This window comes from Pseudoliparis swirei, chromosome 7 (genome assembly GCF_029220125.1).
Source record: "Pseudoliparis swirei isolate HS2019 ecotype Mariana Trench chromosome 7, NWPU_hadal_v1, whole genome shotgun sequence".
NCBI classification, from domain to species: domain Eukaryota; kingdom Metazoa; phylum Chordata; class Actinopteri; order Perciformes; family Liparidae; genus Pseudoliparis; species Pseudoliparis swirei.
Window position 1 is genome coordinate 25951631 of NC_079394.1, and position 20391 is coordinate 25972021.

At 42.6% G+C, this 20391-nt stretch overlaps 3 protein-coding genes across 3 annotated transcripts; 2 read left to right on the plus strand and 1 right to left on the minus strand.

Annotated features, from left to right (window-relative positions):
* Positions 1 to 4442: 4442 nt before the first annotated feature.
* slc35d2 (solute carrier family 35 member D2) lies at positions 4443 to 9566 on the plus strand. The gene is made up of 12 exons (XM_056419338.1): positions 4443 to 4646; positions 5203 to 5236; positions 5350 to 5436; positions 5523 to 5590; positions 5692 to 5763; positions 5959 to 6027; positions 6134 to 6236; positions 7013 to 7105; positions 7190 to 7257; positions 7352 to 7430; positions 7726 to 7808; positions 8089 to 9566. The coding sequence occupies exons 1-12, from the start codon at positions 4519 to 4521 to the stop codon at positions 8216 to 8218; spliced, it is 1014 nt and encodes a 337-aa protein (XP_056275313.1). The 5' UTR covers positions 4443 to 4518; the 3' UTR covers positions 8219 to 9566.
* Positions 9567 to 10336: 770 nt separating this feature from the next.
* On the minus strand, positions 10337 to 12783 carry znf367 (zinc finger protein 367). Its single transcript, XM_056419339.1, has 5 exons — positions 12288 to 12783; positions 11352 to 11502; positions 11107 to 11226; positions 10746 to 10884; positions 10337 to 10626 (listed from the first exon to the last, which is right to left on the minus strand). The coding sequence occupies exons 1-5, from the start codon at positions 12567 to 12569 to the stop codon at positions 10350 to 10352; spliced, it is 969 nt and encodes a 322-aa protein (XP_056275314.1). The 5' UTR covers positions 12570 to 12783; the 3' UTR covers positions 10337 to 10349.
* Positions 12784 to 15240: 2457 nt separating this feature from the next.
* Positions 15241 to 20381, plus strand: LOC130196820 (intracellular hyaluronan-binding protein 4-like). Its single transcript, XM_056419202.1, has 9 exons — positions 15241 to 15308; positions 16373 to 16617; positions 17317 to 17458; positions 18061 to 18261; positions 18347 to 18418; positions 18511 to 18594; positions 18801 to 18975; positions 19594 to 19785; positions 20072 to 20381. The coding sequence occupies exons 2-9, from the start codon at positions 16380 to 16382 to the stop codon at positions 20126 to 20128; spliced, it is 1161 nt and encodes a 386-aa protein (XP_056275177.1). The 5' UTR covers positions 15241 to 15308; positions 16373 to 16379; the 3' UTR covers positions 20129 to 20381.
* Positions 20382 to 20391: the final 10 nt, after the last annotated feature.

The window sequence follows — 20391 nt, forward strand, 5'->3', positions numbered from 1 at the left end:
CATTAAACAATCAGCAAAGTGCAAGAATTGTAACATTACATTGACAGTAGAATATAAAATAAAGTGCTCATACAAACCAATAACAGGACTTTAAACAGTGTAGTGAAAGTTTAAAGGGACAAGTGTATCACTAACCTGATAACTTACCTGCGGGCCAGTCCCTGGCGGAGTCGGCGGATGGCGCGGAGCTGGCGGAACCGGCGGCGGATGTCTGGGTGTCGGAGTCGGCGCCGGAGCTCGTCTGGTGTTAAAAGGGCAAAGACACGCAACAAAGAGACACGCGCATTATGAAGCCTAATGTCCGCCATGTTATCTTCCTGGACTAACCTGATGGCCGTAGGGAGGCCAGGAGCTCCATCGTAGTCTCCGCCAGCTGGAGGGAAACATTTAAGGATTCAATAAAATAGTTCTGGATTACATTGAGCAATAATAGATTCAGATTCCAGCTGCTGATCTATCAGTTAGCAGGTCAATATACAATATCTTCTCACTTTCCCTTATAAACCTTTTTAATTGTGCTTCTCTGATTTCTACCTCCGTGAGCGATTCCGGCTGCTGCGCGCCGGGGGGGGGGGGGGGGGCGGCGGTGGAGCTCAACAAACAGGCCAGCTGCGAAAAAACAGGATTCTTCATTCAATAAAATAGTTCTGGATTACATTGAGCAATAATAGATTCAGATTCCAGCTGCTAATCTATCAGTTAGCAGGTCAATATACAACTGTTTAGACTCGTGAGCCACACCTTCCAGACTAAACAATGTTTCATATCTTCTCACTTTCCCCTTTATAAACCTTTCATTGTGCGACAGGAGGGTTAATTGTTTGAGAAATAGTTCATGGGATAGTATTGAGTAAAAGGAGCAGATGTTTGTTGAATAAGTGACGTTTCAGTCAAAACAAACCAACTCATTGTCTCAATCAGATGCGTCTCTAACACACCTGGTGCGATGACGTCACTGATGCATGATTCTATTTCAGTATTAAGAATATCTTTTTTCAGAAATGTCAAGGTAAAATCTGTCATATTTGATAGCCTCTAAATAAAATAACACTGTTTTAAATCCCCTACACTAATAGTTAACACATACCACAGATATCCAGCGACTTTTAAGACATTCCGGTCCTCAAATAATCATTTTACACGGAGAAACCTCCACCACATCTGTATTTTTCAAACAGGCCCCTTGACATTGTGAACTGTTCAACTATAAACTCAAAAGGTTTCACTGATTTCTCAACTGAGAACGTTTTAAATGGTTTTAAGGTAAGAACCAATAACAACAATGCTAAATATAAATATAAAACTTACCTCCGCGCAGCGTACGGGTGGTCCTCCATTCTCCGGCCTCCCGGAGGTCCGCCGGAGAGGAAGTCAGTCACTAGAACGAGATTCAAGGATAACTTTCAGCTAGCGGTCAACAGCTCGAGGAGTTAGCCTCACAGCTCCGGTCAACCAGAGGGCTCAAGCTCGAACGTTTTGGACCGATAGCTCTGAGTTAAGGGCCCCAAAAACAGGTCCATGCGAACTTTATGGTCTACGGCTACAGATCTCACTCATTATCCACTTCACGAGGTGCATCTCAGAGCGCGAGGACGAGATGCTGGAGGCAGCGCGCGCTCGTGCACTCCCATCAGTTAACTCTACTTAACAAACAAAGCACCGCGACAACGAGCACAGAGCGTTTTAATGTTAAATACATCACTTTCATATGATAAAGTAAAAGGAGCAGACGTGTGTACAATAAGGCCCGTTTCAACGGTCACGACAGAGCAGCTCAGGGTCACGCGCAGCTCAGGTCAGGCGGCCCGCGCGTTCCCGATGGTTACCATGGTGCCGAGTTTATGCATTTTACAGAGTACATTTGAGAATTCTATAGAAATGGTAAAGGCGCCATCTTTTTTCTGTAATTTCAAAGTTAGAGTTAGACGTTTTGATGCCTTAAACCTAAAATAAAAGGGGTTTCGAGGCGTTGCACTTATTGTCAACACATTCCGCACATCTCCTGACATTTTCAAGACATTCTGCACCGCAAATCTCATTTTACACGACGAATCATCGACCGAGCGTCACTTTTCACAAAATATGTTTTCACAAAATTTCCTGTCAACATTATAAACGTTAAAACTCAAAAGGTTTCACTGATTTCTAAACTGAGAACACTTTTATGGATTTAAGGGGATACGTTAATAATAAAAATGCTAAATTAAATGTAGAAATGGTGTTACCTTAGTCCAAATCACAGCCCGGTCGCTTCAGCAGGGGCTCGTCCTCGGCTCTCGGTCGTCGGAGGGCCTTCCTCGGGGTCTCGGGTCTCTCGTAGTCCGGATCTGGTGGAGTTCTGTAAGACAACAAGTTTTGTTTCCAACAAAAAGAGTCAAGCAGTGCAAAAGTCTCAGAGTTTCCTTCACAGGTCTGGGTTCACAGGAGGGTTCACAGGTGAGGTCCGCTCGCGTCAAAGTCCAAAGTGCAAAGGGCCGAATCAGAACGTCCGCGGCCTTAAATAGCCTCGGTCCGGTTTCCATGACATTGACGTGCGTGCGTGCGTACGTGCGTGCGTGCGTGCGATTGAGCAATACAGAGCCATTATTTATTTCCCCCATATTTTTTAAATATATATTTGATTCACACGAGTTATTATTATTATTATTTGTATTAGTATTATTATTATTATATTATTATTTCTCAGTTATCTGTTGCTATTCAGTAGCTGTATGAGCTGTAAAACCAAACTGGTATGCTAGATGAAATATATTATATATTATAATCTTATTATTTCAGAGGGACCATGTACAGTTAAAACAAATGTCACCATTTGATGCACTGCACCAGATTGTACTTGGCAGATGGATGAGCAATAGATGACGCGGGCTTGCAGGTGTATGGTCTTCCGACTAAACTTCATTTATTTGACAGATACGTTTCCCCTCTCAACTTCTTGAAACTGTTAGAGGTCAAATGATTACTTTACATTATCTTTTTTCGTAAAGTCTGCAGTCCATTTGTTCTTCTTCTTGAAACAAATAATGTATTCTTTTATTTGGAAATATTGACAGGTACATAACACAGTAAACATGAACTGATATTTCCATTGTTTATCATCTTTTTGTTGAAATATCAGATAACAAACCCACTCCCCCACCCCTCCCACTGTATACACGAGAGTACAGGACATTAAATACATAAACAATACATACAAAGAGGTCACCTCATTTCGCCGAGCCAGACGCACACGCACACACACACATCTGGAACATCTGTATGTAGACACACCTGCACAGAGTCAATACCCAGTATCACACAAGTACAATATATCCAGAAATTAAATGACAACATGAGTTGTTCTTCTTCTTTGAGTTCGGGCAACCTATTATACCACATGTCTTGGGGAATAGACACAAACTGAACATCAGAAATAGAATATTGTAAATCGACAACTGGCACATCTCCGGCTCAAGATTTATTTCCGAGGGACGTAGACAAATTTTTTCTTCATTAATCAGTATTGAAGAATAACACTTACTCTCTCTGTCATCAATTCCCCCCAAGTGTGTTTGGATATCTGTCGGGGCATTTATTTGAGTTCTTGTGAGAATTTCGCCTCGACATACTCCGCGGCGCTCATGTCTTCAGCTCTCATGTCTTCTCACGACACAATGTGTTTCAGGTGTTTCGTAACAACCAATTACTTGCTCACTTCAAGTTACAGTGATCAATAGAAAAATCATTTTGCCAATGGGTGCCCTTTTTTTTGGTTTGAGCACCTGCCCCCCAAAATGTCTGTGCACGTGCCCCTGATTGTAGGCTAGACATTGGACAAGCGAGCACTAGAGCCAATCTAAAGACTTTCTTTACTTTTAGATTTTCACTTTAAAATGAGCCACAGATGGTGGTAAAGGCAGAAAGAGAAACTTTCTTCACTTGTGGTTCATAATATATTTGGATTATTTAACAGAAACGTTGACAAAAGGGCGTATATCATAAATGCATTGATTATATTTGCAGAATTATGTTATGTAAGGTACAAGCCAAATACCCAATTATTATAATTTGTTTTACAAAGAACAGTAATGACATTCATTTATATGTTTGTAATTACACAATCAGAGTTTGTGCCTTGTCCCTTTTTTAATTTGTTGTATGCTTTTTCCTCTGCAGTTGCCACCCAGGCATGTTAGTTTAAATGTATTTTGCTGTTTCTTATTGACAATTTATAAAAATGCAACGGATTTTAAAATAACAAAATAAAACATCTAATTTTAAAACTTGGTAGTGCATAACTTCTTTAAATAAAGTTTTCACATAGACAAGAATGAGCATCGAGATTGACGTCCGCCATGTTGTACGTTTTTTTCTTCTTCTTTTTTTCCTTCTTCCTTTTTTCTTCTTCTTTGGTTTGTTGGTCGAACCAGAACCTCCCACAGTGAAACCAGGAAGTAGCCGCCTCCGCCTCCCACGCTCCGCCCGTCGATCAAGAGCCTCTGAAGCCCCAACAGGTGTCTCTCCACGACGGGTCTGACGATGCCAGCGGACGGCTGCCCGCAACCCGCGCGCCACTCCCGGCTGCCGCGGCTCTACTCCGCCTTGTTCTACGCCGGCAGCTCGTTTGTCATCACCGTGGTGAACAAGACCGTGCTGACGAGCTTCAGGTAACGTTACATGACGTCACGGGGGACACGTAACCGTACGCTGCGTTATTAAAAGTAGCGTTAGCGCCGTGGGCTGGAGTTACGCTCACGAGGGGGGAATAAAGCCTCCAGGCGTTTCTTTTTTTATTGCTTTTTAGTAAAAAAGTATCGGCGTCAACACATATCCGTCTTTCAGTGTTACAAAGTAAACGTTGCCCCGCTCATTATGTATTAATGGTGTTATTACTGGGTTATATCGATGCATATTAGGCTCACGTGTACGTCACTTTAATGATGAAGCCGCTTCAAGTGGCGCTGGTTGAACTACGTTATACACGTTATCCTCTCGCGACCGTGTGGTTTCTGTCTGAATCTATATTTTGAATATGAATATGCAAAGTAATGTGTTTGTACGGAGCCCCGGAGGCATCAGATACATGTAGTAAAACAAGAAAAAGTAAGGTACACCGTGGAACATTATTTGTAAAGTACACGTCCTTTGTACTTAGGAGGAAGTGATAACACTAAATAAGTCGATATTGAGTAACACCCACGTCTTTATGTCTTTGCTTTTAAGGTTCCCCTCTTATCTGTGCTTGGGAATTGGCCAGGTAAGTTGTGTGTGTGCGTGTGTTTGGGAAGGTTGCGCGTTTGTGTGTGTGTGTGTTGGGGTTTGTGTGTGCGTCAAAACTCGTGTTTCACACGGCCCTTTTGGTGTTTTCAGATGATCGCCACCCTTGTTGTCCTTTATGCTGCTAAAATGAGCAAAGCAATCCAGTTTCAGGATTTTGACAGAACTATTCCCTTAAAAGTAAGCTTTTCTTTTACATTATGTATATATATATTGATCTATACTTAATTTCTAAGACATTGTACTCCTTTTTATTTTCCTGCCAGATTTTCCCCCTTCCTCTGCTCTATGTTGGGAACCATATCACCGGACTGGCGAGCACAAAGAAACTCAGGTCATCCAGTTGTTGTTATGTAATATAGCAGCTTCAGTCCTGTGGTCTGTCTGTGCTCATCCCTGGGGTTTCCCTAAAAACACGTTGTTCTTTTTTTACAGTTTACCCATGTTTACAGTATTAAGGAAATTCGCCATATTGATGACAATGATCTTGGAAGTATTTATTCTAAGGTGAGGCATTTTTCAGATTTATTTATTGCCGTTAGAGATGTGAAAGGATTGACCTCATCCGAATTGTACCACGACTGGTCTGAAAGTACTGTAGGTTATATATCACGTCTTATAGATCTGTCCTCAGGTCATCGGCCGAATTCAACTAGACGGGAGCTTTGATCGGAATGTTTCAGTGGTCCTTTTTCCCCCCAGGAAAACATTCCCGAAGCGGCTGGTGTACAGCGTTGTGACCATCGTCTTAGGTGCCATGGTCGCTGCAAGGTATATGGATTTTATTTTATTTCTTAAAGGAAAATTAATTGTATTGGAATTGTTTATCTACCACATAAGAACTGAACACTTTTGCTTTCCTCGTCGTCTCCTCCAGTTCGGACCTGGCCTTCGATGTGGAGGCCTACTCCTTCATCCTGCTCAATGATGCCTTCACGGCTGCCAGCGGCGTGTACACCAAGAAGAAACTGGGCACCGAGGTAACATTACCCACGCAATCTGTCCAGAAGTGAGACTGTGTGTACCAGGGTAGGAAATTTACATATTTTTTAGGGGTCAGTTTTTGCCCCAACTGACTGAAATCCAGAGGCATTTAAAAAGATATTGGGGGCACTTTTTGAAACTTGTGAAATAACATTTAACCATTGTTCACAAATAATAAATATACTTATTTAGGCTTACAGTATATGAGCAATTTTCCTAAAAAATGCCAATAATTAGACTATTAGGCAGTAGTTTACATATTCAAAATGTTTTCTTAGATTTTCTTACCAAAAAAAAACCGGAAAACATAAATCAGACAATATATTCAATTCTATTCTTAATTATTTCGGTTATTTATTGTTATTACATTTTTAAACAACTATTACCAATTATAATTTATTTCTTTGTTTTTTATAAATCAAAATTATGTTTATTTTAATTGGTTGTATACCTACCTAGTACAAGCAATACAGATAGGACACACACAACAACAAACAAAAACAACATGCTATTAAATTATTATAATTATTAGAGGAAATGATGGGTCTCCTAGAGATTTTGGGGGCAAATTTCTATTTCTTAGGGTCAGTTTTGCCGTTGTGTATTTCTGATGCTGGTCTGTACTGTGTTGGACTGTATTATTCTTATTACCGTATTATTAATATCTGAATCGTAAACATGCAGTAAATGGAATTGTCGTTAGGTTTTCCCATTTATTACACACACAATTGTTGAATGCGTTCCTCCTTTTTTCTTTTTTGTCGTTGTTCAGGGCCTCGGGAAGTACGGGCTCTTGTTTTACAACGCCCTGCTCCTCGTCATCCCCACGCTCTTGGCGAGCGCTTATACTGGAGATTTACACAAGGTGGGAACGGCCGCTGTGATCCAGTTACTTCTGTTTGTGCCCGAGACCGGAGGATTCACCCAATGTCCGTGTTTTGATTGACAGGCGCTCGCGTTTGAGGACTGGGTTGAAGGCCCTTTTGTGTTTTGTTTCCTCACATCCTGCTTCATGGGGTACGTCGGTTACTGTCACACTACTTTTGGAGCCTCCTTTACTGCCTCAGCCGACCCATTTTCTAAAAAAAAATATGATTGTCTTGTTTTCCAGCTTTGTGCTGATGTACTCCATCGTCCTGTGCAGCTATTATAACTCAGCACTTACTACAACAGTAGTCGGCGCAATAAAGGTAAGAACACGCCGATGAGAATACTGGTTTGAGACGGGAAAGCATAGGCACTGCACAACCCTCCAAAGGCGTTTCTTTATTTATAGACCACGCGTAAAGTTCTAACACGTATGTGCATCTGAATTCTCGATCAGACTGCACATAGTAAACAATCATAAAACATTGAACCTGTTCAAAATGGCCTCTCTTTGCACTCTGCGGTGGATCTGAATCTTTTTAACTTGTGTGTCGTCAGATTATTTTTTTCTGCGAAGATCATGACTAACCTGAATAACCTTTTTGTTTATTTTTTAAGAATGTGGCAGTAGCTTATATCGGCATCTTTGTGGGCGGCGACTACCTGTTCTCCTGGACCAACTTCCTCGGCCTCAGCATTTGGTAGGAATTAATTTTTTCCAATTCCAGTTAGATTTTTATTTTCATTTCTTTAATGACATGTTTTGTTAAATGGCTACAAATGAAACCTGTCAGAGGATCTTAATGTAACCAAAATGATCAATCATACTTATGAGGCCGACAAAAACGTCCGAGTAAATTTACATTTCTTACCGTGTTTAAATTCCTAGCCTTTATTTAATTCCATTTCTGAGCCCTGCTCCAAACTAGACAGTCAGTCACTTGTTTGGCCTCACGGTTCTTTGACTTTGTCGTTTCGCAGCATGTCAGGTGGACTGATGTACTCGTATCTCACCTTCAAACAAATATCCGATGGAAGCGACGCCGAAGAAGGACAAGAGCTGAAGATTCGCATCGCAGAGGATTCAACCGGGAAGCCCTCTGCTCACTAAACGGACATGTTAGCACTCACCACCAGGTGGCAGTGTTCTGCTCCATATTGGAGAATAATTATAGTCGTTTACACTTTTACAGCAAACGGACTGTACTTGTATTGCGCTTTTCTAGTCTTCCAACCACTCGAAGCGCGTTCACGCCACATGTCGTCATTCACCGGCGACCATGCAAGCTGCCTCCTGCCCGCCAGGACTGCCGATCACTTTCGCGATGTGCCCACACGACTTTGACTGGGGATCGAACCGTCGATCACGACGACCGCGCTCTACCACTTTAGGTTTTATATTTTATAGGTATTGATGCAATACTGTTTTTCAAATTCACTTCTCAATCAAGACGTTGAATTTCTGGGTCCGGTTCGGTGAATGTTTATTGAAAACCAACAATTGTATGACAGTGTGGACAGCCTGTCAGAGAACCTGTACATGTCTACCAAGCAGGGCCGCGCTACACATGAGAACTGATGGGGGGGGGGGGGGGGGTGTTAGCGGAGGGGGAAACTGAAAACTAAAATGAAACTTCAAAGCTCTCCCGTAAATTGTGCACACTCGATATTCTAAGAAACATAATGTGTGTATACATGTATATATATTAAATGCCATAATCTTCTCAAACCACAAAATTGACGACGGGTTAGAAATGCTTCAAAATATACTATAATTGGGTAAAACAAGTCATTTGGTGTTTTGATTATCAACATTGCGCTTGACTTCCAGTTTTACCGTAACTCCACACGGGTAATTTGTTTATCAAATATCAGAGTGACCGGGCAGTTATGAGAGGATTCATACAGTGTTGAAGGAATTAGTGTTGCCGGAAAAAAATGAACGATCTGAAAAAGAAAGAATCATCCAGCACTACAAAAAAGAAACGCTGTGCCATTTCCTTGGACACAATCCTCAGTGAATTGCAAGCTTAATCCAAGCCTAAATATGGGGGGTAAGTGCAAAATAGAAAAATAAACTATTTATTTTATATATTCTAAATGGATGTAATGATTTTTAAACTTTGTAGATATTTGTTGCCCTCCTAGTACCAGAATGTTTTCCTTCTCATGTCAAAAGACCTCAAGACTGTCAAAGATCAACAAAATGTGAGCCAGAATAAAAAGAATACATTGAAATAAATATCATAATTTAACCTTTCGAAATGAGACGACATAGATGCACCACACTGCTATGATGCTATGCCCGTATCGCAACTGGTCTCACACCTTTTAATATAAAAGGGGATTGAGATCATCCATCGTTTAAAAAAATAATCTCCCATCTGGTTAAAAGGTCTGCGTCGTCTTACCCATGATTCTTGTGTGAATGGAAAACGGCTCTTAAAATGGAAATATGGCATGGCTTCTTTTTTGTCTTAAAGCTCGTGCTTCACAAGACCTCTGGATTAGGCTTGCAATGATCACCTCCCACACGTCACATTCACAAAAAAAAAAAAACCTCAACCATGTCACATGCCCGGACCGATCCAGCTCGCTTTTAGTCCACCTTGCTGCGCTCTCGTCGAGGATTACAACTTCTCAGTCCGTGTTCGTCCCAGCGCGGCCGCCCTGATTGCGGCCGGGGGAGATTTGTGCTTTTAACAAACGCTGGAGATGAAACCCGGGCGCATGATGAGAGGCCATCCACACGGCTGGAATGCACCTCAACATTTCCTATGATTGACCACACCCTGTATCGTTCTCTCCGTCGGAGCCTGATCCACATACACATCAGCCACACACTCTCGTTACAATCTCAAATACACTCAAAGAAAACTCGTCACCCATCAAAGTGCAAACACGACAAATTAGAAACACAATAGGTACTCTTTCTTTGCCTTTAGAAGGCAGGAGAGAAATAAAGACATTCTTCATATAGTCAAATCTACAATTATAGCAGCCTAAAAAAATAAAAAAAGAGGATAAAATGGAAGCTGAATAAGGTGCTTTAGCTTGTGCCTTCCTGGTGCTGTGGGGTGGGGTAGGGGGGGGGGGGTGCACAACACTGATCTCAGGCCAATTCAGCTCAACAAGCCATTGATCTGCATTGACGAGCACTTTCTAGCTACAGCACGTACTGCAGGAAGGCGGGGTGGGGAATGAGAGATGAGGGACAGGGAATGGATCGGGGGGGGGGGGGTTCAGGGAGACAGGTTGTTCGCCAGCTCAATGAGCGCGAGAGCACCGTGGAGACGCTCTCGCTGCTCCTGGAGGCGGCGCTTCGCGGCTCCTCCCTGGCCGCCTTTCTCCTCTTTCGCTTTCTCCTCCTCCTCCTCCTCCTCATTCTCTCCGTTCTCCTCGTCGGACTGGAGGAACTCCATGGGGTCCTGCTGCTCCTGGTCCTCGGCTCGTGCCTTGCCCGGTGGCTTTCCCGTGCCGGTGGTCGTGGGGGCCCGCTGCTCGCGAGTCCGCCAGTACCTGCAAGGAGACGAGAAAGAACGTGACTGAACGCACACAACGCCGGTTCGACTATTCGGACTTTGTGTGACGGATCGTCTGCACTCGGTTTGCCCCCCCCCCCCCAGGTGTCCGCTTACTTTGCCAGCCACTCGGCCACCGCCTTGTTGTCCACCGACTGAGCCGACCCCTGGCTATCCTTCGGCTCCTCCCTCTTCAGACGGGAGAAGGGATGCTTGGGGCAGTGACGGTTGGCGTGTGTGAACCGATTGTCACATCCTGCAGAGAGAGAGGTATAAATAAATGCAGGAGGAAATTAAAGGCCATGGTATTCTGGGATGTATTTACATCACAGCCAAGACACAGCTGAGATGACAAGCAGTCAGTTGCGCTGGAAGTTCCGCGTTCGTCGGGTACTTTCCAAAAGATTACCAATTAAACTTTTGGAAAGCACTTGAAAAGTGTCTGAAGGTGAAAGGTCACAAGGTCACGCCTCCGTACCTTTCTCAGAGCAGACGAAGGGCTTTTCCCCAGTGTGCAGCCGCTGGTGCGTCTTCAGCTGACCACTCTGGACAAACGCCTTCCCACAGTTTGGGTAGTCACACAGGTAGGGCCTCTCTCCTGGTGGGTGGGGGGAGGGGATACTGTTCAGTATTGCCATAGTTGTCCAGTTCATCACTACACAGGGCCTCTTATATAATACGTAGGGTGCACTACGGTGCCACCCGTCCTCCCATCCGTCTCACCTGTGTGTGTCCTCTTGTGTGCCTGAAGCGACTTCTCCCGGGGAAATACTCGGTTGCAGATGTTGCAGCGAATGCGGCTGGACGAAGTCTCCCCCTCGTTTATGAGCTCCCGCACGGTGTCGGCCCGCGGGCGCCCTCTGCGAATGCCGTCCTGAAGAGGAAGGGAACACACCAGACTTTTAATTACATGGACCTCACTCCAAAGTCAAATATTCTCTCACTTCTCTGATTTACTACTTTAACTTGGTCATACTTTGACAACGGACACATGGTGTTCACAGTACTTTCTAAACATAATCATCTGTATTTTTTTTAATAAAAGGCATTTCCTTAAATAAAAAAAAGTCACGTTTAATAATCTTTTTTTTGCATTGCGCGTCTTCCTTTATGTGTAAACATAGATGGCAAAACACGGGTCTGATTCTGTAATTCAGAACTTTCTTGGCTGAGGTCACGTGTTAGTCTTGGAGCACGTTTGTCCATTATAACTCAGTCACTTCCGGTTATATTTTTGGCGCGCGACGAAACGTCATGCAAGAGCAGAGCAGCTGCTCCAGAACCAGGAAGTAACGGGTTTAAAATCCACCATGTCACACCCTATTGCGCGGGCGATTTTTTAAATGGCTTTCCACACCGGCCATATCGTTTTTACAGGTTTTAAGTAGATAAAAGCAGTTATTAACATCTGAAATGTGCTACTCTTCTATAACGACTTCTTTGAGATGACAAAGGCATCCTGCGCGCGCTCTTTTCTTCCTAAAGCGTGCTGTAGTTATACGTAGTTATCCTTCTTCTCGGCCTTTAACTTACAGTCGCTGTGTTCCAGTGCTGTTAACAACCGAACAATACACAAAGAGCAGTAGCCCACTTCGGGTTGCGTCACAACATCGATCATACGGGATGTTTTACGTCGTAGTTACAACAACCAGGACCTACCCGGATCTGGTCCGCTGAAAGATCGTCCGCGTCCGCTTCCCGGGCCGTCTGAGTGCCGGTCGGCGACGAAGCCCCGCTCAGCGAGCCCGGGCTCAGAGTCACATTGTGGGCGTTCTCCCCCCACTTCCACGGGTAGACCATGAAGTCGCTGAAACCGGGACTCGTCGGCGTCATGGCCTCCACTTTCCTCGGTTTGATCGGCGTGGTCTTAATAACGGACACCAGGACTCGTTTGGGCGAGTCTTTGAAGAAAATAACGTGCGGGTGCTTGTTGTCCGCCATCGCGTGGACGTCAAAACTCCGTATAAGGCAAGCACACAACTGTAAAAGTATTCAAACGAATGGATTATTGGTGGGAAAGTAAAGAGTGAACGTCATAAATAAATCGCCTTTTCAGTCTGGTGTAAATACGTCCTTCATTTCCAAAAAAAGGGTCGGCTCGACCTTCACTTCAAAGTATCCGGTAAAAGATACAGTTTGATAAAGATAAGGGCAAGTCTCCTTCTTCGCAGCAGGTCGTCTGAACTGTCCTGTGTGCGCCCACAGGAGCGTTGTCCCGCGTTGCAAAATCGCGCCCGAGCAGTTGACTGACCAATCGGTGGCCGGGATCCGAACCCACGTGACACAAGCGGCCAATTGCAGCAGCCACAGGAATCCACCGTGTAGACCCGCGGGCCAATGGGCAGAACAGAGAGCGGTCTACGGCCGGTGATTGGTCGAGGCGCTTTTATCCAATGAGATTTGAACACTCGACCCGCGCTCTTGCACTCTGACATCAAGATTGGCCAATGAAGACGAGCAGAGTTCGCGGTCGGCCGCGAAGGAGCCAATGAGAGTGAAGGGCGGTTAATTTTACGTTGCCAACGAGCAGATGGCCCTTTCCCGCGCTGCGCAGTATGTTTATGTTATTGCATTTCTGGACAATTTAAAGGGAAAGGAAACGGTGGCCCAGAGGCGCCAAAATTACGTAGTCATTTTAGGGCGGAGATACTTGAACAAAGGGTGCACTGTGTGTGAGAGAAAGGAAATAGAAACTCACAGCAACTGACAATGTGTTACTGTTTAATTTTAGGAGACTACTTCAATTTTAACCCTAAACTTTCTCTCTTCCATGGTGTATCAACATCACAAGTCTATCTGCCCACAAAATGTGCTTATCAGAAGGAAATTCAAGACTAGAATTAATAAAGGCAACATTTTTCATTTTAATATAGAGGTAAAGACCCAGAAAATGTGCCCATAGGCTGTAACTTAAATGAAGTCATAGTGTCCTATGAGCTGTTCCACTCATTCACTGTGGTGCAACAAGAAGCCTTTCTGTTTGGCTTTGTGTGCCTGTCCCATTTTTGCAGCCTACGTGTCTCTTCTTTGTTATCTTGTTGTCCAAATGTATCCTACTACGCTGTATAATGTGTCTTTAAACGTGTAATATCTGGGGGAAATGTTTGTTTAAAAGATTCAACACCTTTTTAACTAAACTGACTTTATCAAAAGGATGTGAAGAAGCAGGTTAACCACAATCAATTCAATTATAATCAACCTAACAAGCTGTCAGATGGCAACGCAAGTGGTTTAGACTATGTTCCTGCTGAACAATATAAATATACTAGTTATACTTGAGACGTTAACTCCTCTCCTTGCCACTTAACTGGTTTCATGCGTCGTGGCTTATTGCCAGTCTCAATGTTGTCTGTTCTGCAGTCATTAAGGACAGACTTGGAGAAGTATGTCGCCTAGATAATTACAGGATCATGGCTTTGGCCACAAACTTCAACATATATAAAGTTCAGAACTTATCAGTTCTTATGTGTTTTAATGATGCTTCCAAAGCTTTTGATCGTGTTAATCATAGAACATTGTTTGTTAAATTAAGTCAAAGAGAAGTCCCAAAATACATTGTGAGGATCCTGGTTTACTGGTTTGCCCACCAGACTATGATCTGTGGAATCACAGAGGACACATGTCTAAATCTCCTGAGTTCAAATTGTCTTACAACAATCTTGGTATCTGTGATCAGGTAAAAATATCTTTGACATTTTATTACAGAACATATGACCGATGATGATGATATTTATAGGCAATGGGTAGAAAGTACACACATGCAAACCTTATCTCACGCATGTAGGATGTGTCCAGATGGAGTGAAGTTGTCTCTGTTTGGATCATATTGCACAAGACTCTATACTGCACACTTGTGGCCAAAATGCAAAAAAGCATTTCAAGTATCTTATAATGATGTCAGGAGATTTGTACTTAAGAGGCTGCGTGTCGTCGTGCCAGTTACATGCAGGAGTCAATACTTTCCAAACTGTTTTAAGAAATCTTATGTATAAATTTCCAGCTTGATGAGTCTAAAAATTAAATAATCTTGGTTTTATCAAACATTAGGTGTAGTACAGGACACACCACCAGTAACAGCTGTGGAGACATTACAGCTGTCTCTTTGTAGACCGGTATGTACTTTTATTGTGATTTTGCATGTCATTTATCCTATTTAATGTCCTGTTCTAACTGGACCCTGAGTCTGAAATAAAGTTTGATTGACTGTAATTGAAACTGTCAAGATCTCACCTCGACACTCTTTGTCGTATTAAATTCTACATTTTAATGAAGCAGCCTAAACCACACATTGAGATCATGATTGACACAACGGTTGATACCAGGCATGTACTTTTCTTGACATTAATGGAATTTCCTTCTTTACTTGCCCTGACATTGAACAGCACAGGCAACCAAACACAGCTGAGTTCAAACCTTAATCAAATCACGACTAAATTCAATTAGACCCACTTTACAATATTGGTTATTTATTGAGGAAACTATAGTAATATTATACTGGGAAAACATTAAAATAAGAGTAAATAGTCAGTTTTAGGTTATTATTCTCATGCATTTGATATAAAACGTTGTTTGACATGAGCAAGTTACACCGAGTCACCTGAAGAAGCTCAGGTGTGGCTTCAAGTCATCAGCCACCACTGCGCAGCTCCTCCAGACGGGATCAGCTGCAGTCACCAACAGGTAGGTTACCGGAAACATGCCAGGGAATAGACGAACTCTGGAAATATTAAATAATAACGGAATTGATGCAAAGTTGGCAAAATAATTTACGACATCTGCAAACCGACCAAGACACCTTTATCTTTGATACGTTAGTTATCTAAGTCCGGGCCAGGCGCTAACGTGAAGCTAGCAGTAATAATTACCTAGCTAGGTTAACTTAACGTTACCTTAGTAACAAAAGAAGCTCGCGCACATAACTAGAATCAACTATGAACTAAAGTAGCTACATATCGATGTCACTTAAGCTGGCAGTACCTATGTGCTAAAACAAAGTTTGGGTTAGTTGGAGGTATCTACTATAGTAAAATTGTGGCTAAATATTAGGGTTTTAATGGTCTCACTAACTTGAACCGTTAACGTTAAATATGCCGCGCTAACTAGCTAACGTGAGCTAACATGAAAGTTAACCTGTGCGTCATATTCTCACATTACTCTCGTCTTTCTGGAAACTTTTCTCTGTTGACTCGAGGTATAGTAATTTTATCCCAATACTGGTGTTCTTTATTTAGAGTAAACCTTAAGCTAGGTTAGCTTTTAAAGGAAACTAAATGATGTTTCTGATACGTCAGCTTAAAATTGGATAGTGTTCTAATAATTTAATGTTCATCTTTAACAATATTTTATTTTAATCGTTGATAAATATAATCCCCCTTTGTCTTAATTTCCTGTGCTGATTCACACAGAAGTATCTGACTAAACGGTGAATAAATCCGCCATTGTTTGAAGATTTCAGCCAAATTAATGAATATTGATTACCGAAGAGCAAATTGGTGATCGCAGGGGGCGTGGTCTCGCTTGTCCCCACACGTGTAAACATTTAAACGTGTGACAAACTGCAGTGGGTATTTGTTTCGATGTTCACTGAGGCAGATAGCCACAATCTGCAGCTCTGGTCTGGTGTAGCTGGAGACGAAATTGGTCGGTTCTTTAATCTTGTCATCGCTATTTAGTAACTTATTTGTGGGATTTTAAGAATAGGAATCGGCCTCTTGAACTGTGCCCTTTTTTCTCGTCAAACACAGGCTCAAAATGCTCCCGGATGCTTACGGGTGCACTGTGGCGAACAGGTACGGGGATCTCCTGGATGATGAGGCGGACCCCTTCGACCTGATCAACAAAGTGCAAATGGAGAAGGATAAAAAGAAAAAGAAGCCAGATGGGGAGAAGAAAGGCAAACAGAAGAAATCTGGTCAGAAGGAATCGCAGAAGGAATCGCAGAAGGAGAGACCCCTTCCTGTTGGGCCGGAACCTCAAGACCCAGCTCCAGGTCAGCGCGCTGCTCGGCAGCTTTATCGTTAATGCACAACATCCAAAACTATTCTGCCAGCTGCTAGTATTTCTGGATTGATGGCTCGGCCAAGAGTGGTTTGCTGAGGCGTTTGTCAGCTGCTGCTGGTGCAAAGTCAGCAAGGCTCCTGAGCACATGTTCCTGCTGTCAGGGTTTCCACCCGTTATCTGGAGATAAACTGCATCCTAATTGTATAGCACATTCAGAACTGCATTTCAATGCATGTTGTATTCATGACATGACAACCAGCCATCTATGATTTAGTATAAAGGTTAAGGGGATGGCCGTCATTCATTCTTTTTTTTCTTTTTTTTGCATCATTGGTGTTTTCAGATCCATTCTTTCCTTTTTTGTTGGATGAAAGTTACTTTCATCGGGAAGCTGTTTTCCGTTGTCTACATATAATGCATCAGTCCCTCTCAAATAAACCGTAAATAAATTGGGACTGGGAAATGTTTTTATAAACGGCGATAACGACTAAATGATACCTGGAAGATTTAAAGCAATTTTGTTTATGTTGTAAACTAATTTGTGGGGATTCATAGATTATTAGTTATGAACTGATGCTTGATTTTGCCAGACCAAGTATTTGATTTAATATTTTCATATAATTTGCAAACAGAGAAATGCAGTGAGACATGCAACTAAATATGTCTCAACCTCACTTGGTTTCTTTAGTTCGTCAGCAGCAGGTGCTTCCTGGACCAGTGAAAGAGAGGGCCGATGGGAGAGAGGAGGCCTATGGGGGCACAAAGAGAGCTGCCTTTGGGGAGCGTTGGGCCAACAAAGAACAGTATCCACAGGAGTTTTCCATCTCAAAGTATGCGTTCTTCTAGAAACTGAGACTATAACTCAACTCATTGGTTTCTCTGCACATATTCTGTTTATACAGCACCACCAAACATGAGTCCAATGTATGTCTAATGTAAAATGTTATTTTTAGGCCCATAAACTACAAATCTAGAGTTTCATACAGTTGGGCACACATTTAAATTCAGTTATAGAACCCGTTTAGCTTTACTAAGTCGTGTAACTAAGTTTTAAATGAGTAAGGCTGCACCTTTTTTAAGAAGTGACACGTTCCTCTTAAACAAAACAAGAAGTTCATGAGGAATGAAATACACCTTTATTTGTCTTCAAAACAGTGAGGGGCTTTGCTGCTCCAGCCTTGCTTAGTCTGGTTTGTAATCCTGTAAATGTCCCCACTTTAGGATGAATAAAGGATTACCTTATTTTATTGACTTGTAAATGATACTGTTGGCTGACATCTTAGAATTTCCACTATCATATAATTGTCACCTAATTTAGTTTTTTCTCAAAATGAGAGGAACAAAAGTTGCATTCTAGAACAATACTTTAAAATGTAGGAGCTGTCACAGAAATATACTGAGATGTTTATTTTGAATTTTCATTGATCCACAGGCCGTTCTATAATGCAGACTTCGACCCCAGGGGCAGAGGGGGGTACAGAGGAGGAGGAAGAGGAGGAGGAAGAGGAGGAGGAAGAGGAGGAGGAGGTGGAGGAGGAGGTGGAAGCGGAAGTGGAAGTGGAGTACGATACTTTAGGAACTCTGACAACTTCGCCCTCAGGGGCAAGAGAGAATATGATCGACAAAGCGGAACGTAAGCCTTTTTTTGTTCATGCAACGGTCCATTTAAAAGTTTCTCTTTCTTTCTCAATGGTTTATTCACAATTTGTAACATGCAGAGGAATCTCTCCTGAGGAAAAGAGAGGAGGCAGAGGACCTTGGAACTGGAGCAGTGCTGAAGAAACTGCAAGGTAAGTGCAGTTTCATTAACCGTGTGGAAAATAACAACTTTCAGTCACTTTTGGCACAGTACAGATGTAAACATTTTTTTTTACATCTCCAGAAATGAGTCAATGGAGGTGATCTCCCACACTGCCGTCAAATCTGAGGAGGCCCAAATGCGTGGAGTTGAAGAGAATCTGAATCGGTGAGGCATCTTTCTTCACAGGGACGCATTGGCCCCTGGCCAAATGGCTACATTGTTGGATATAATTTTGCAACAATGTCAACATTTTATTTTTCCCTTTTTGCAAGTCTCCATTAAACGCAGTTAGGTAGCGTCAAACTACATTTATATTTTTTAAATGTGACAAAGTGGACTGACAGACAAAGTCATAGCCCCTATTATGATAGAGCGATGGAAGAAGAGCATGGAGATGTGCTGGTCCAGGTTGCCATGGAGATGACCCTGGACGAGTGGAAGGCCCTGCAGCAGACGAGTCGCCCCAAAGCAGAGTTTAATATCCGCAAATCTGAGAACCAGATTCCCTCCAAAGCCAAGGTCATCCACCAGTCAAAGAAGGTGGAGGTGAGAATGTGAAGCACGTTATTGAATCTGTTCAGAAGAAAACACCACCCTGATGAAAGTGGAGCCATGTTAAGAACTTGCTTGTGAATAGTGACACAGTATTGATAAACCTTATCTTGCTGTGACATTTGACTTGACATACAGACCTTGAGTGTCAAAGGATGGAGGGTCTGAGGTTTTCTCTAGTTTATGGATGGACCTGTGATCGAAAGACTATTTCCAATACCTCCCCACTAGAGGGCGCTCTGCTCGGTGTTTGAGAAGCATTTCCCTTGAGGGTCTTTACACAAAGTCCTGTGGAATTGCTCTGAGGAAATTATCCTTTTACAATATGTTGACATTACACCAGCAGCATGAATACAGTTTCAATGTTTGTATCTGAAGAACATGTCGGACATGATGAAAAGAGGTTATTTAACTAAAAAGCTTTCTGTGCACATAATCCCTTAATTTGTTGAAGGGACACTATTAATTCATGGAGCCGTAAATCACTGCAATACCAGTTTTAATTGTTAACTTTATTTGAGTGTGACTGTTGCAGTGTGTGGACACCACATGGGTGATGGCCGCAGTGGCCTGGACTTTAGACTATATTTAGTGTCTACCTCTAATCTTCAGATGGTGAAGGAGGGGACCATTGAAGAAGTGGAGGATGAGGGCAACGTCCTCCGTAGGTCTGTGAATGACATCACTTCCCTTCTGGAAATCAACTTCGGGAGCCTTGGACGTTCCAGTCGTGGGGGTCGGGGAAGGGGAGCAAGAGGTGGCCCTGCTAACCGCCCAGAGAGAGCCAAACCCATACTGGAGAGGGTATGTTCTCCATTCTTGGCTCAATGATATGGCATTAAATAACTTAACATTTACACTCTATTTAGTACATCTAATGGTAACTCCACCATATCAGCTATTGTAGATAGATTTTGGCTTATTTACTAAGGAGATTTCATTTGTCTGGGACATTCCATTTGCTCACCACCTTTTTTTTTTTTTTATAGGCATGTTCAGAAAATCCTCAGTAAATCAAGCAGAACATTAAGAGCAGATTGAGTTTTGTAAATTATTATTAACCGGTGTTCCTGATGTGTTTTCCCATCAGGAAGATTATCTGGCTCCAAACCCAGATGACCCAGAAGACTTCCCAGCACTATCGTGAAGATAACTGAATTAACTTCTGGTTTCCCTCTGGTGGGCTTTACAGGTTGCACTTTACACTTGCTTAAAAAAACCACTTCATGTTTCTGCGGTTCTTGAGGTTTTGGTTTTATTGTACTTGACTTGTTGTATTGCAAAAAGACAGTTCAGCTTGAGTCCTTGAGAATAAATGCTTTGGCAAGTTTATCGTTGTTTTTGTTGTGTGGGACCAAGTTGGCTATAAGGACCTGTTGTCGTTTGAACATTTAGGCATTGATCCAGCTG